At 38.2% G+C, this 17,349-nt stretch overlaps 2 protein-coding genes across 6 annotated transcripts in view; one reads left to right on the top strand and one right to left on the bottom strand.

Moving 5' to 3' along the window:
• Positions 1-144: 144 nt before the first annotated feature.
• svip (small VCP interacting protein) lies at positions 145-4,574 on the bottom strand. Of its 5 annotated transcripts, XM_063902849.1 has the most exons (6): positions 3,892-4,129; positions 3,547-3,610; positions 2,874-2,924; positions 2,361-2,407; positions 1,806-1,922; positions 145-1,478 (listed from the first exon to the last, which is right to left on the bottom strand). In XM_063902849.1, the coding sequence occupies exons 1-5, from the start codon at positions 3,912-3,914 to the stop codon at positions 1,841-1,843; spliced, it is 267 nt and encodes an 88-aa protein (XP_063758919.1). In that variant the 5' UTR covers positions 3,915-4,129; the 3' UTR covers positions 145-1,478; positions 1,806-1,840. The 5 variants fall into 5 exon arrangements, with proteins under 5 accessions (XP_063758919.1, XP_063758936.1, XP_063758944.1 ...); XM_063902866.1 differs by lacking the exons at positions 2,361-2,407; positions 3,892-4,129 and adding an exon at positions 4,556-4,574; XM_063902874.1 differs by having other exon boundaries at positions 3,547-4,095.
• A 6,440-nt stretch (positions 4,575-11,014) lies between these two features.
• ano3 (anoctamin 3) overlaps positions 11,015-17,349 on the top strand; it is a 30,147-nt gene continuing 23,812 nt past the window's right edge. Inside the window, exon 1 of the mRNA XM_063902886.1 lies at positions 11,015-11,213. Coding sequence (XP_063758956.1) covers positions 11,099-11,213 — 115 coding nt within the window. The 5' untranslated portion in view covers positions 11,015-11,098. The remainder of the gene's footprint in view (positions 11,214-17,349) is intronic.

Genomic DNA, 17,349 nt, shown 5'->3' with positions numbered 1-17,349 from the left:
AGGGTTGCTGAAAAGAATCAGTAGTAGTAAGTAGTATGCTTTCACCTGTAGACTGTTCAACTATTCAAATGTCATCACTATGACCAAATCTAACTTATCCAAACTTTCTTTAAAACTGTAATTTACATAGAGTCCACACAAGAGTAGCAGAAATGTGATTTATTGTAGCAAATAACATTGGCTATGTGTGCTGTTCTACAAAATGGTAGGAGCACCAGAAGCCTTAAAGGATCAAGTGAAGGCTTTAAGAAATGCACTTAGTTAAGCACGTCAAAGTAAATTCTTCCCTGTGTACCGTACAGACTTGCTTTTCCTACTAAAGGTTTTTCCCGTTTCTATTACAGTTGACATTTCTATCTCCAGCATAGTGTTAGAAAGTATGTTTGCTGCTCACACCCACCCTGTGCAAATAGATGTCTTACAAAAGCTTCTGTTTGTCACAAACACATTTCATATAATATAAATAAAGCAGGCATCACATCAGTGGTTTGCACACATTGTAATTCAATGCAACACACTTAAATTGTGCAGATCAAAAACAAAAATGCCTCTATTAAACGGGTTAGAGCAAAGACTGATGCAAGAGGCCATGTGCACAGGATTATTAACAGCAATGGTTTCTATTATAAACTAGTATTTTGAAGCTGCTTTCTTTTATTAAAGTATGTACTTCCAGACTGAATCTTAAACTCAGTAATGTTGCATTGAGTTCAGACGTGGTTATCAAACATTTCCTCAGCACAATGCCTCACAGATCACAGAACCACCGTCCGGGAACAGGCAAAGTCTTCACAAGTCCGGTAAATAAGTTATAGCACTTCTTGCACAAGTCTTTATGTTGCCCACAAAAAGAGCCTTCAATTAGGTTAAATAAGTGTTAACTGGTGCTTGTTTTACTGTATGAAAATCTTTCAATAAGCACACTTAAAGTTTGTAAACATAAACTGTGTTTTCCTTGACAGATTTTTGAAAAAGTCGTACCAAAAGCAGTACGGCCAATGTGGATTTACAAATCCTCCACAGTGTAAACTAAAAGCAGTGAAGTGAAAAAGCTAAAAAGTGGTTAATGACAGCATTGACTGAATATGAGAACAGCCAACAGATTTATAGCTGGACTTAATCATCATATTATTTACTGTTTTCTAATGGTGGTCACTGTAAGACTGTCATCAAACCTATTTTTAAATACAACTGATACAGTACGACCTGTATACTTACACATGTCTGTTATCCCTGACTTGTCTAAAGGTACAACTTGTATAACTTGGCAACAAGAGGGTTATTCCTGCTGTTCTGTCTGTAATCACTTCAGATTGTTTTGCATAAAGCATTTCACCTGTAGCCTCATTTGTCTCATAATATTTTTTTTAAAAGGCAAAAAATGAAAAATGACAGCAGTTCAAACATCTTTCAAGTCGTCTTGCTTCAATTCTTCACCTTGTTTTGGACTTCCATCTTGATTTTCAGCCAACCTGCCACTAGAGAACAAAGAGGGGGAGGTCATCAGAACAATATTCAGTCTTTGAGACATAGTGCTATTTTATATATCAATGAAATGTCTCAGCATTTGACAGTAGATGTCATAAAGAAAACTTGGTAAGTGAATATTTTGGTGTTACCACTACCTGGGTGTAAAATGGATTACAGATTATATCCACAACGTATTATTATATTGTTGGCTAACATCTTACATTTCTCATAGTAAGATAAATTCAAAGTTATATTTGCACCAGACTTGTCTGAATGACACCCACGATCATCCTGTTCAAGAAATCACACAGCTCGAGGATAATAACAAAACTAACCCTTAACCCGCCGCCCCCTCCAGACACAGAGGAGGTCATCTCCTGTTTTTCAATTTCTTCCTGTTTCTTCTTTTTTCTCTCGACTGCTTCTGGATTTTTAACCCCTCTGTATGTTGTCTGAAAAAGAGATTGGAAAAAAGTCAAGCACTGACTGACAATGGCTTAATTTAAAAAAAAAGTGCTTAAATCATTTTGATATTTTAAAATATATAATTTACAGTCCAAAAAACATGCATGTCTTTCAAAAAAGTACATTTTAATTCAAAACTTTTTACAACTTCTTTAAAAAGCACAAGGCATGTTCAATCACAATTGATTGCATTCAACTGCCAAATAAGGCAATCCAGACAAAGGTATGAAGCAGCTTGCTGCAACGCGACTGTGTGTTAGGGCTGAGTGATTTCATCTACAGTCGTGAAAGTGTGAATCATCAGGGTGTCAGGAGATTGGAAGATGAAACATGTAGAGCCGAAACATGTGGTAGTTGAGATACTAGCCAATCCAAAAGATTCAATTGGCCAAAAAGAGTTTTCATTTTGGTCAATGTCCACTTACCTTGATACAACTTTAGCATGGCTCTTACGGGTTTGCAAGTGGAATTTCTGTATAATAATGAAAACACTCACCACACTGTCACATGCATCTACCTCAGATGGGATGTAATGTAATTTATACAACACCCACTTTCCAGTATATTGTGTACATCTAACTAAAACTAATGTAGTCTGAAAAACCCTGCAGAACATTTTGGGTACGATGTCCAGTTTTGGATCAAACCGATTGCTTAACAATCCGTTGAGAGAATTGTTAGGCTTTGTGTTTTCTTGAATTTATTGTTGAATTATAAAATGGTAATACTTACAATTATTTAAAATCATACAATACAATTTAACAACATTAAACCAACAGCCAACATTTAATCCAACCTTCATGATGTTAGGATGTATTGCAGAGTTCATTATGGAAATCATTACTTTTAGTAATATGCACCTAATAGTCCAGAAAACAAAATATCAAGTGTTATAAACACAAAGAGAAACAGTCGCATCCACTTAATAGTCAACCTACCTCTTTCTGTCTTTTCTCAGCAGCCTCTGCCAATTGTCGTCTCCTTATGTCCTGAAAATAACAACACATGGAATATTGTATTTATTTTTGAAACCATAGGTAAACTACTGCAACCAACAACTAACATTAATTACTTTATATGAACACTTCTAAAAAGGAAAACCTAATTTTTTCCTGGAAAATGTGAGCCAACATCACAACTCAAAAGTGTTTTGTGCATTATCATAACAATAGTTAAGTTACTTATTACGTTTGGGCTTCTGATGGATGTCAAATCCTTATAAACTCAACCACACCCCTAAAGAGGTAAATGCACACAAGAATGCTCTACAAATAACACTGCTAAATGATCATCACACAAAAGTGTTTGGTCTTGTATCAGTTAGTCATGTCAGCTACATCTGTTAGAGTCTATATAAAGCTAGCTAGTTGAGTGTGTTGGGCCTGCAGCTTGCTTTACACGCCAGTATTTACAGAGGCTAAACAAAGTCAACCCCTCCTGAACATTACCTAGTAGGGCCTACCGATTTCGTACAGACGATTAATCACATTCACATGGCATTTGGTTCATTTAACTAGTGGACATACACATTGTATGTCCTTATTCACGTATGACATGTTGACTTATCGAGTGACACAGCTGGTAATAAAAGTTATAGTAAAATGAACCTACTGGATCTGGTGTGACAACAACGTCGTCCGCTGCTCCACCAAGGCACGGTAAGCACATCCCCATGCTGGAGTATCAGGCAGTAAAAGGCACCGTATAAAATAGAAACAAGTGTCTTAGTTCAGATTATCGAATTTACTAGCTGGTAAGCAGTCAAATCGCTGTGCTGATAGTTAAGGCAGAAGAGGCAGCAACTCCCAGCGGCTGATGCTGTTCGCATACCGTTACCGTTAGCTTCTTTTAGCTCATGGTAACGATATAGCATCCCAGTTTACAGTTAGCTACCACTAGCTACAAGCACTTTTTCTCGTCCGAGCAGCCACTTCTTTTATATTATTTCTTACCAACCCTCTTTTTAAAAGCATCGACATATGAAAAATATGTGTTATAAAGTCAGACGTAAAATATACATGTTTATCCCTCTGAGTGTGTTGACACAGTCCAGCTGGCTGACTAATCCGCCAGGGTATGTTCAATAACTTGAAATTAATAGCCACAGTTCTCTACTAGGGTACAACAAAGTAACTTAATGTCCGCAATCGAAACATTACGAAACTACAGATGTATTTTGTGCACGATTAATCTTAAGCGATAGTGCTCTTATTTATAGCACACTTCGGTCAACCTTATTATGTTCAAATGTGTTCATAGTAGGCTTTTGAACGTAGCTCGGTATGGCAGATGATGGGTGGATGAATGCTACACGCTGGTGTTCTTATAGCTGATGCAACAGCAGCACCTTGTGGCGAAGGAGAAATCTAATGTGATATTCCCTTTAATGCCGCACACTGAAGTTTATTTTAATATTCACTCATGACAAAATAGCCGGTTAAAAAGTGGCCATGGACAGGCTAGTTTAATCATAAAGGTAAAGAGACAGCTGAATGATGCAGTGTCGACGGTTTTACACACTACAAGGACATGTAAATTAATACTCGATGCTAAGTAGTGTAATTACCTACATGGTAGATAATTATGCTAATGCAAGCCTTTGAACTAAAGGCAAACCTACCTTTTTTTTAAAGTGTATCCCTCCTTTCCAGCCTGGCTATAATTTGTTATCAATCACGTAGTTTAGACTAAATGAGAAAGCCACATGTGATGTGAGTGATTCTCCATTAAGCAGTTCCGTCCAAGGCAATACTCGACAATCAATAACCGGAGAGTTTTAATGTTTTTCTACCCTGCTTAACCCGAGAACACTTTAAACTCCACCCATTGATCTTCACTGCACTGCCCGGGCTGCTTCACAGCTGAAAGTGTTGCACAGTTGGAATGGCAGCATCCTGATATGGCATAGCTTTTTCTACAAGTTTTTACTCATAAACGTATTGAAGGGGGATTTGTACTGAAGGCACCAGTAGTCTATATGCAATGGAAGACAAGGTGTCCCCGGCTCTTGGCAGATCTTCAGGTAGGTTAAACTTCTTATGGAAGCACACTAGTTATGATTAAGCCATGCTTGACAGTAGCACAACTGCAGCTATAAAACTAACTTTAACGAATAGTACTAAATATGATCAGTTTTTGTGTTTTTGCTTTCTATTTATTGAAAAGAAAAGTAAAATATATTTTAATAACTTCCTTCAACATGTTTAAAAATGTTCAATATAATGTTGGTTGGACACAGATTCAGTTCTGCAACAAGAACATCTCAGCACTAATATTATTCAACATGCCTTAACATCGCCGAGAAAGGCGCCTTCAAAAAATAAACAATTAAAAAATGTTTTAAAAGCTTCATGCATGAATGCAGAAGAATTCAATATGCATTATGAAAATGCACTTGATGAAAACGGATCCTTTAGGATTTATTTATTAATGAAGTGGCACATGGGCACCTCCTTTAGTCATTTTCATTAATGAGAACCAGATTTAGTGGTCATTAAATACAATAACAAAATACAAAGGGTACTTTATCTGCCATTTCAGTATTTTGTGATATTTTTTCACTGGCATATTTGCAAAGCAGCACTCATGAATGCAGGAAAGGGAGCGTGACTGTGAAGTAAATACAGCAAACATCTCCAGCAGCATTCAGTTTAACGAGCTAGCTAATGCATGAATGCGATGGCTTTTATTAGCTGATCTTAAACCCCCTTCCCCCAGGCAAAGATGAAAATGGCAAATTTGTGGTTATTTACTGATGGCTAATGGGAAAGTGTTTTCATCTGTGGTGAGCCATGTGGATAATGTTCAGTGGTGTGCAGAGACTCTGTGGTGGCTCTGCTGGAAGCTGGGTCAAGGGTGTACATCATCTTGACTTTGACGCTGGTGTAGATCCTTCAGCTTTTGCCCCCTCTACCCCATGTTTTTGGGTCACTTCTCAGAAGTGACTGTGTTGCAGAGATATCCAAGAAATTGCTGAAAAAGAGTGCCTCCTCGTGGACTCATTGATGAGTGAACTCGGAAGAAACTTGTTTGAATTTGAAAACCCTTATACATTCATCAGTCTTAGGAAAACATATTTTAAAATAGTTCAAAGACACTAAGGAAACAATATGACATTTTATTTTCTAGAAGTAGCAGAAGATACAGTCTCATCAGTATAGGAAGTAGCTACTGCAAATGTCCTTTTTTTTGCCAATGAAAGCTCTCAGTGGTGTTTTGTGGAACATGACAGGTGCATCTCAATCCGCTTCTTGATCCTTTTTAGAGAATCACATTTTTTAAATTTAAGGTCATTGTTTAGAATTATGTTTGAAGCCTTTAATGTTTGCTTCTTATGCAGTTTGGCACAAGGAACCCATCATTGTATCTGCACACATTGCATTAGAGAAGAAGACAAGATTGCTATGAGATATGCATGTGGCTTTAAGTAATCACTGATGACTAATGTAAGCTGTTTAAGTGACTTACAGCACACATGCTGTTATTATATTATGCTGTCCCCTAAAGTTATAAAAAAAAGAGCAAGATATTTTTGAGCTACTTTTTTCAGATCAGTAATAATGTAGTAATAGTATTGGTCAGACAGTAGTGGTATGGTATTATGGATACATGTGTGGTAACAATTTCTTCCACATCTCATCATACACATACAAAATAAGGTGCCTGGGGATTTTAAATGTTTTGTGTTTGAATAAATAATCAATGTTCCAGGAAGTTAAAGCAGGAAGTACCTGCTCATCAATTGATCTCTAGACATTTTCAGGACAGTATATATTGCACTTAGACCACACATTTGTTATGCAATCTAAGCCCTCTTGAGGATATGTTATTCTGTCTGACCAGTTGTCTGAAGCACTGCTAAGAGAGGTTTGCTTGGCAATATTATTTCTTTGGAAATGATGCGCAGTAATCCCTGTTAATGGTGTTTGGTGTTTGAACTGAGAAATTGCACTTATTCAGTGAACGCATAATGACGTGGTTAAACTTCACTTTGGATTCACGCAAACACATTACCGCTGCATTTCTAAATGTATTACAACACCCTATTCTTGCAGGCTTTGGTTTCACAGCCCTCTGGTAGTAATTGCTGTTGCTGTCACAATGTTAACCATAAACATTAGCATTTTAATATCGTACTGTACGCACCAGATATGTATTGGTTTGTTGTGGGCTCCTCTGAGAGGGGATGCTGAGGGGAAATGTCGCTGTTGGACCTGTGCTGAATAACTTCTGAGATGTAATGTTATTCTGGATGGAGGTGAGTCAGCCCCCCCCCCCCCCCCCCCCCCCCCCCCCCCGGCTCTTCCTGTTGTTTTTAATGAAGCGAATGCACACATGAGGGAGGGAGCACACATCAGTAAACACTGAATACAAATCTCTGACTGTAGATGTTTTTTTTCCCATTGTAAACTGAGGAAAATGCATTATTGTATGCTAACTTGATTAACCTAGCACTGACCTGTTTTGGATTCACAATGGTAGCCTCTACATTGTGTAATAAAGCAATTACTGCAACATAATGGCATAGTGGTTGTTCAGAATAAAGATAAATACTAATTTATTTGGCCATTTATCTTCTCATTGTACTGATATTTTCCCTAAACATACACTTTGTTAGAGGAGCATTTAGCATATAATACTGTGTTTGTTGACGATGCATAAAATAGACTTAAACTCATGTTAAGACTTTTTTTTAATTTGCTAAAATAAGAAATCTGTCACTGAATCCTACAGTAGATGCTATGTATAGAAAAAATATAGTTTTGGAATTATTATATGTATATATATATATATCACACAACATCTTGAATTACTAAGATTGTGTGTTTTATTGCTGTAGTAGTTATTTTACATTTCAGTTAGTTGAACTGCTTTTAATAAGACATTCAACCTGATCAGATGAGCTTCTCAGTTGGTTTTGAAAAGCCAGAGGCCAAATTGTTCCCAATTAGTGTCAAGTGTCAAGTATCAGAGGGTAAAAAGGAATTTTAAATACACATACAAAATGTATGAGTGCAGGAACACGAGAGGGCTAAGTAATGAGTGTGCTGTGATCCCCTATCATTTTTACTGATCAGAACCTAATATGCAAGTTGTTATGTATTCCCCTTAATAAATTGAGAAACAGTGTTCATAGTTTGAGTGGCAGGATGCTCTCCTGGAAAAAAGCAACAGTTAAAATAGTTTCATAACATGATATGATTGTACCCTCTCAATTTCTGTGTGTGTGCAGGATCATGTCACCAGGACAACTGTATGTTTGTGCCTCTGCTAGAAAGGCATGCTCACATCAATCCCATCAGCCACTCAGAATCCTGGAGCTCCTCGCTGGCCAACAGCTTCCCCTCCGGAGACACGGAGACGGACAGCGACCAACTGTCCGGTGAGTTTGCCAGAGCACTTGTGAATAAAGGTTTTTAAATGCATTACATCCATTTAAGATCTGCCGTTACTTGTTTGACATATTGCTGCACAGCTAATGTGAATATTAACTGTGTGGATGAGGCTAAGATTTAAGATGACTCCTATTGCACTTAGACCGTGCTGACTCTGCCATTGATGCATTAGTCAGATTAAATTGGCAAATGTTTTGATCATTGATTTATCGTGAAACTCATTTATCAACCAAATACACCAAAAAATGATCTGATGTCTTACCTGTGAGGATCTACTGCTTGTCTGTGTTATCACTGTATAACTTTTTTATATCAGACTTTTGTTGGACAGACAAATAAGGCTGACCCCTCGAAATCAATTGGTTCACACATTTTTCACATTTTGGCTGTTTTAAGACTAACCATTTTGTTTGGAGGCTGTAATTTTGTCAAAAGTAGTACATGATTGTGTTGTATATCAATGAATAGGCTGAGGTAAATAATGCAAAAACTATTTTTGCTTCTCAGTTGGAGCCCAGTGCATGCTCCCTCTGCATAGCCATCATCTGACCTACATCTCTGAACTAAGCAGGAATGGAACAGTCTCTTTTAAATTGGACTGAGCATATAATAAATACAATTGATTAAATTAAAATGTGACAAGAGAAAGAATGGCAGAGTTGAGCAGAGAAATATCTTATTCTTAGAAATAACTTTTCTATGAAAGCACTTGTATGCATAATGTATACATTATTATTCCCATAATTCCTATAATAATCTATAAAAACCTAAAAAGACTCTGACAGCTGGATATTTTATTCAACCACAAGGTGGCAGTGCTTCATTCATCCTAAAACCTTGTTCCCTCTGCAGAGCCATCATCTGACCTAAATCTCTAAACTATGCAGGAATGGAAAAGATAACATTTAAATGGGAACGACTGAATAAGAGCTACTTGCTTATGTATTCATCAGCCAATGGAAGGATGCATTTACCTGGTGGTTTAATGACATGTCAGAGGTTGTTGGCACACACAGTCCTGCCACCAGTCCTTAATAAACATCAGAACAGAGGGAGGAGGAGAGGCGTGCTGAGCAGCAAGAAAGCAGATGGTATTTTGCATCTATGACAGATGCCAGTCTACTCCCCAGAATACTAGCACAGACACAGACTGATACACAGAAGTAAGGTCACAGACCGAACTGCAAGTTGTGTAATTGTTACTCTTTGCTTATACTGCCCAGATCACAGTCAGTTTCAGCTCTCATAGCAACAACATGAATGACACAGGGCTCTACCTCTCATGGGCTTAAGGAAATGATTGGTGGTCTGCTGGTCTGTAACTCTGTGTGGTTGACATTGAGATAAGACAGTGACCTTGCAGATAATCCATGATAAAATTTCAGTTTGGTTAATACCGTGCAACTGAAGACCTAAGGCAAAGCGTTTACGAGGCAATACTGATTGTTTTCCTATATATTCTCACTAAGGTGTAGGTGTTGATACCACATAAATGTACTGTGTGATTAATTATTATGTGCTCCCTGATCTATTTCCTTCTTTGTGACATATACATTTTAGAAGCAGTCAAAAACAACAGTAAAATGGAGGTGATAACGGCGGCACATCAGAAGTAAAATCATTCAAACATATAAAGAAACCATAAGCTCAAATAGACAAAAATATGACATAATAGAAAGATAGAATGAAATGTATGAACATAAATGTTTGTATCTTGTATATACGTTCAATTTACCAAATCTATAATAGTATGCAAGGAGGTCTCTATAACCTGATACAGTTTCTCTATAACTTTTGCTGGGTTTTGTTTGTGCCATAGCCAGTTGCCACCTTTAACATAGGCTATCAAATACTGCAGCCATGTGTAAACCCCTGATGGGTTTTATGACTGATGTAACATTCATTCCTGAGAGGGATCCCCCTGTGCTACAGCAGCAGTGTGTCAGCACAGCTGAGCTGAGCTCTGAAGTAGTAAGTATTGATTGTTTTGAGTTTTTCCCTCTGCCTTGCAGTCTGTAATGCATGCAAAAGCAAATCAAATGTTCCACATTATTTCTTTGTTGATGCTTTTCGTTAAGTTTTTTGTGAAAGTCAACAAAACTATTGGCATGAGTGTTTCATATTGAAATAGGTTTTAGTCGTTTAGTAGTTTAATCTGATCCCCTTGAGAACATATGGAATCCTTTATTTGTTAAGTAATGCATGTCTAAAAAGCCTATTTTTAGTATGACTTTCGATATACTTTATAACATCTTAGTCATTTATTTAAAGCAGAACTTCCAGATAAAAAAAATAATAACAAGGTCTTAGTGTCTCAAATCTGAAGGTGCTATTACATAATCCTGCAATTGTTTACACCACCATTGACAGCACAGTTTATTAGCCTGACTGTGTTTTTCCTACATGGCATCACGCATTACACCATGTCATGTGTTAGGGTACCAGCAGTTTACAGCACGTGTGGACTAAAACGGATGATTTATGACCCATCAATGCATGTCCTTGTCGATCCATTTGCGATCTGCTGCTCCTGGTATAACCCGCAGTTTATTTGGCGTCGGTAAATGAGGACGAGGGGGTGGGGCGCGTCCATCTCAGGACCTCCCCTCCCGCCCGTCACCATGACAACAGCCGTGGATGGTGGCGGGGGGGCGCATGCGGAGCTTTAGAGACACACAGGTGTTGCTGGGGTTTGCGCAGCGCCTGTGAGATGGTTTGGCAGTATGGGAGCTGCGAGAAACACCCACACAGCCTCACCATAGTTTCCCATGTATCCTTTAATTCTGCTTTTCGTAATACGGGATTCAATTAACGCTGTCAAGTCACTGATCGCCGCAATGGTGCACCACTCGGGCTCTATCCAGTCCTTCAAGCAGCAGAAAGGTTAGTCCGGATTGATATAATTTCGCGTCCGGCAGTGATTTTTTTGTTGTTGTTGCACTTGGTGTGATGTTTGGTGACTTTTTTACAGTAGTTAAATAGTTTGTGATGTTAAATGGCACCCGTGTCGGTGTCTCTACTTGCTGTCAGCGTGACGCACAGTTGGAGCATGTTTATGAAGCTTTTACGCGCCGATATTGTAGTTTTTAGTTTTTGTCACACTGACGGTTTTAAGTTGAGCACAAAGGCTACAACAAATTAAAATTGAAAAGTAATCATTTAAACCTTCAAAACATTTATGAGGTATTTATGTTATTATTGAAATCATGTTGGTTATAATACAGTGGCTTGTTTAATGATGCACAAAGAAATGACCTTCTTTCACAAACAGGCCTTGCAGATCTCGGAAAGCTTGTTTTAGTATTATATTGCAGTGATTTGAACAGCACTCAAAGTCGTGATGCACCTCATCTCATGGGAGTCTGCTTAAACATCTACAGCAGCACAAGTGGGCTGGTGCAATCAGGGACTGGGGTGCATATTGTGCATGAGCTTCGAAGAAAGATACAAACTGTTCCAAAGAAATCTGTTCAGCATGTGCAGAATAGTTTGTGCATAAGGTGAATTAGCTGCCAAGAATAAATGCACTCAAGCTTTGGCAGTAATGAAAAAATGATTTTGAGGCTGTCAAAAGAACCTGTCAACATCTCTTCTATAAGCAAGTTTAAAAAAAGATGGCAGACTCCAGTTATTTGGCGTATCGCTTTGAACTAATGATATGAATAAGAATATGTATTAAACTGAGTAAAAGAAAGATAATGTGTCCCCAGGCATTACATTTCTTCAGTCTATTAATAAATGTCATGTCATCGATCTGTGTCTTCCATTCGACGTTCATTACACGGCTGCCCCAGTATTGATTTTAGGCCCAGAAGCAGGGCTCTTTAGAGAACATGATACGTGTTGCTTTAATACTCAGTGTTAATTATTCATGGGAAAGCTATATAAATTAGGAAAAATGGCGGAGAAACTTCTTGTTTTCATGCTGACACAGACTCATAACCAGGGAGTGATGACCTATTTTGTTAAGGAACCTGGCTGAGGAGGATGACCGGGTCTCTCCCCTGGCTCCAGATGAGAGGAAGCTGAGCTGAGTGTAGAAATGTCATGAGAGAGGGACGCCCTGCTGAGGACGGTGTTAGATTATCTGCTGCAGCTCATGCTTGTTTGTTGGTTTTGAGTGTGAAAACAAACTGAGGGAGTTGATCCAAAAAAAGAGCGCAAAGCAGGTTATTTACACAGTTTTTTTCTATATGCACAATATAGCCTGAACCACATAATTCCATACTGGCATGTTAGGATATTTTATGATCATCTATAACAGACTTTTATTTGTAATATGTTTTAGATTTTGCTTAATGATATGATTTGTGTCACATACAGTAGTTATTTCCTCCTGTACAGCCTAAATGTTATATTTGACAGTGAACCTCTTCCTGGCTCCAGTCCAGCCAACAGGAAACACAAAGCACAACATGATATCAGATTTATTTTAAAATCATCTGACTACAGGCCTGAAAGCCCACTCAATATTTCAGTGACTGCTAAGTGCAGCATTAAATTGATGTCAAAGCGAGTGAATGTTGGCTCACAAAGTTCTGCTCAAGCAAATCTCAGAAATGATACTGCATCCTCAAACACAATCAGCATCACCCTGTGAGAGCATTTAAAGGCTGAGAGCTAAAATGTGTGTCTTTGTGTTCCTGTACAAAAGAGGTGAAACACTTTTTTACTCTAAATCGACTGGAAACTGAGAATAGGGGTTTGTAGGTATTGTACTTAAAAGGATGCAGGTAAAACATTTTTTGGTGGTTAAAGACAGAACATAAAGAGTTTGAAGGGGATTTATTAATTTATTCAAAGATAAACCTACAGTAAGATTATAAATGGCTTACTTTCTTTAAAAAAAATATCCCTCAGTTGGTAAAAACTAGAAAATGCAGCTCCATTTGGAATTGAATACAGAAGTGACTCACAAGCATCTGATCCATCTTTCCAGGATTTGACTGGATTTCAAATGTTCTTTGGCAGACCAATCATGAAACTTTTGGGATGAAACTTATAGACAAACTCAATGCATTACTCTAGTCTATCCTTGAAAAAAAAAAAATCTTAATTTGTTGAATGTTGATATTCAATTTGTCAGTTTAGTAATTTAAGGAAAAAGTGACACAGAAATAAATGTATTGTTATATATTTCGTTGATTATTGTGTTTTGCTGTTTTATAGACAAAGATAATTCATTGATTTGTGTGGAAAATACAAAACAAATGAATTGGAAATAAAAAATAACTTTTAGCTGCAGCCATATATTGATTACCTACAGTATTAACAACAACTTCTCATATAGTTTCCAAAGAATCAATTGCATATGATCCAATATATTGCTCAAAATGCTCATGGAAACATGTAATAGAGTAGTGATTGAATAAATTATTTTCTGATGGATTACACTTTTTAACTTGTGTGTGCATATACAGCAAATGTGCGGGTGTGTTGATGTGTAAACCTTTGGTTGCACAGTCCTAAGCAGGCCACCTGTCCCCTGTTATGCAAGCAGGCAGATGGTTTCATGGATACAGACATTAATTTCAGGACAGATTTGGGGAGAGCACAAGAACAGTATCATTTGTGATTTAAACAAGCTGCTGCAGAATATTAGGCAGCCTTCAGGATTATAGAAGTAGATCAATTCTGTATAAAAGGTACGTTTGAAAAAAAATGTGAGAAAGAAATCATGCCAAAGAGTTTATAAAATGACCAAACAAAGAGGCTGTTTTTTTCTGTGTTTGGTCTTGCAGTTGACAGCTTTAACACTTTCAGTCTTGAAATAGTCAGCGGACGCTTTGTTGCTAGGTTATAAGAACAACACAGGCAGAAGTTCTGCTGAAGCCCAAAGTTATTGTTCAGTTTAATCACGTCTGCGAAAAACATGCGGTTCTTGGAGGAATTACTGTGACCTCTATGCTTGCTGATGTTTATTGGACACGGTTTTGATATGAAATCCCTGATGAGGTGTGTCCGCAAGGGCACAGCAGAGGCTTTGCGGAAAATCCTGTGACGTAGAAGATATCACAAGCAATCAGGGGACATAAGAACATAGTGTGATGGTGAAGGAGCAGGGGAAAATATAGAGATTATAGGAGAAGGAAGATGTTTAATCTGCTCAAATGATGCAACCAAGAGTTTGTGCCAGGATTGTATAATAGGGTCCTGAACCGTTAAACGTGGGGGGGAAATGGGCCAGCTGCTCAGAGGTGTGTTCACGGTCAGCTGGCTCGGCTGCACGTGCTGGATAGACCACAACAGTCTCGTTGGATTACGTTGTTTGCTATTCAGGCTGTTTTTCTTTCATATTTTTATTTTGTTTGTGACCAGTATCCAAAATTGTTAATTACATCCACTTTGATTCAATGGTGTAAAAAAAACGTAAACAGCAAAATGTCCAAGGGGGTGAATAGTTATATACTCACTGCATAAAATAATGTATTTCGTGATCGCCCCCTGTAATGCTTCATGTTTTAATCACACATATTTGTGACAGCTCAGATTAAAAGGCTGTATTGCGATATTAACATGCCATCAATTTGCTATAATATCACAGTAGTCAACAGTTTGTATAGCTGTGTAATCATTTACAAAATGTCAAGTTTGAATAGCCCAGAATTAAATCCATAAAATGTGTGAATGAGCCAGCAGGCTTTTGTACTTGATTGACTGAATTACTGTTGTGGTAAATCCCAAATTATAAGGCTCAACAATATCTAATTATTACCACAAACATTGACAGTAAAAAAGCACATGCGGCAATGCGTCTAACTTGTTCAGTCTGTGTTTCTGATCACTGAGAGTTCAAAGGTGAAAAGTTCTCCAATTAGATATTTTGTGGCCTCAATCGAATGAATTTGGTGTTAGTGACTTGCTGTTGTGTGGCATTTCAGAAGTAGTGGTACTTTATTTCTCTCTGTTCTGAGTAGAAAATAAATGATGCTCAATATTCACCATGAAATCTGGAGCTGCAGACCTGCCGTCACAGTGGTTCTGCAGATATTCTTTGCACTCTGCTTTAAAGATACCTATACTTTCAAACAGCTTTTACGTTGTTTTGAGCACACTGTTAAGATGCTGGATATATTTTTCTCATTCTGTGTTTCTACCAACCTGAATACGATTTTGACAGATGAACTTGCAACCACAAAAGTGTTTGAATTTCAACATTTTGTGATTAATTTTCACGTCTTGCATCATGAAGTGATCCAAACCAGAGAACACTCTTCTTTCTTTCTCACTTATGTTTGGTCAGCAATAATTATCAGCGTGCCTCGAGGACACAGCATGTACCAAAGATATGAGCTGAATATTCAGTGGACGTTAATGATACCGTTCTTAATGTGAACTCGTCTCCGTCTATGTTTTCTTTGATTAGGTGCCAGGTGGAGGATGTAACACACTCTTAATTGCTCAGGGAGGGTTTCTGAAAGAGAGGCTGCTGACCTCGCCTCAGCCCTGCCATCATGTGTGAATTTTTTATTAATGCACCGCAGCAGTGTTTTCGACCTGCTTTTCTAAGCCTGTGTGAACAGGCATCCCCTGAAATGCCCTCTGGAGAAAGCAATAAAGATTTTTGCTGTGCTTAAAAAGGTCCTGATGCAGAATGTTTCTCAGTTAAGAGCTGCGACAGGGAAAGTGCAATGGGTTGAACATGGCTGAATTATTGAAGGGGGTAGGATGAATAACCACGGAGATGCATGATGGGAAACAGCCCACTGACCTGAATTCTCTTTTTGATACTTTGTGCAACATCTTTGAATATAATGTGTTAAGTTTCTGCTCGGGGATAAAAAACTTCATCAAATGTAATTATTGTTGGGATATTGGAGTGTTGTTTTGCTCCCTCTGATATATAACACCCTGCCATTGATCATAAAATCCTTGACGTTTTTCAAATTAAATATTTGTTCTTCCAGCTGGCTCAGACTAAATTGGCGACAGTCGCACAGAGAAAGATGTAAAATAGTTATAATGCAACACTAGCACTTTTTATACAGTATAATCTACAGCAGAACAGCAAACAACATTAGAGTCGCAATTGTGTATCATACACGCATTCACTGACTGACCAAAGACAAAAATCTTCTAATCCACATTACAAGGACTAGCTGCACAGGAGAGATCTAAATCCCAGATCACGACCTTCCTTGAATCCCGTCCAGCTCCACCAGAGAGAGAGTGTGTGTGTGTGTGTGTGTGTGTGTGTGTGTGTGTGTGTGTGTGTGTGTGTGTGTGTGTGTGTGTGTGTGTGTGTGTGTGTGTGTGTGTGTGTGTGTGTGTGTGTGTGTGTGTGTGTGTGTGTGTGTGTGTGTGTGTGTGTGTGTGTGTGTGTGTGTGTGTGTGTGTGTGTGTGTGTGTGTGTGCATTGTCCTGCTGATACAGAGAAAATTCTGAGGTGTTTCTCCCTTCAGCATCTCAAAGCCCTGGGCCTTTTGATCTGTTTCCTTTTTATTTATTATTTTATTTATCTCCTTCGTCCCTCCTCCCTGTGCTGGACTCACAGACCCACGCACCAACTGGCACACACACACACACACACAGGATTAACTTTCTACTGATAAACCAGTTTTAGCTAGTGCACAGCGAGATTAAACACAGGATTTCACGTTAGATGAACCCTTTTATATATAGTCTTCAATACACACTGCACAACTGCTCCCGCCTGTGGGACACAGTTCAGTCTGCATCAGAGGGATAAAGCTTTGCAACAGGGCAATGAGTCTAAAATAACCATTATTGTATCTGTAAACTGAGAGATTTAACCTGTGAATTAATTTTTCCATCCACCCTTAAATCTTCATGCAAGCAATTTCACACAACACCAACTCCGTCCAATTTGTGAGTCTATTTTAAAATTTGCAAACCCTTCGGGAGCCTCTCATTACAGGCCCATTAGCTCACTCTGCTCTGATGTATCATCTCAGTCACATGTTGAACCCTGCCGATGTCCGTTGGGATTATCTAGACCAGCTAGTCCAGTAAATGCACCTTTTTTTTAAAATACACAAGCAGCCATTAGGTATTGATC

Source organism: Eleginops maclovinus, chromosome 2, assembly GCF_036324505.1.
Source record: "Eleginops maclovinus isolate JMC-PN-2008 ecotype Puerto Natales chromosome 2, JC_Emac_rtc_rv5, whole genome shotgun sequence".
In the NCBI taxonomy this organism is placed as follows: domain Eukaryota; kingdom Metazoa; phylum Chordata; class Actinopteri; order Perciformes; family Eleginopidae; genus Eleginops; species Eleginops maclovinus.
The sequence above is the reverse complement of the archived record's forward strand: the minus strand, read 5'-3'. Positions and strand labels throughout refer to the sequence as shown.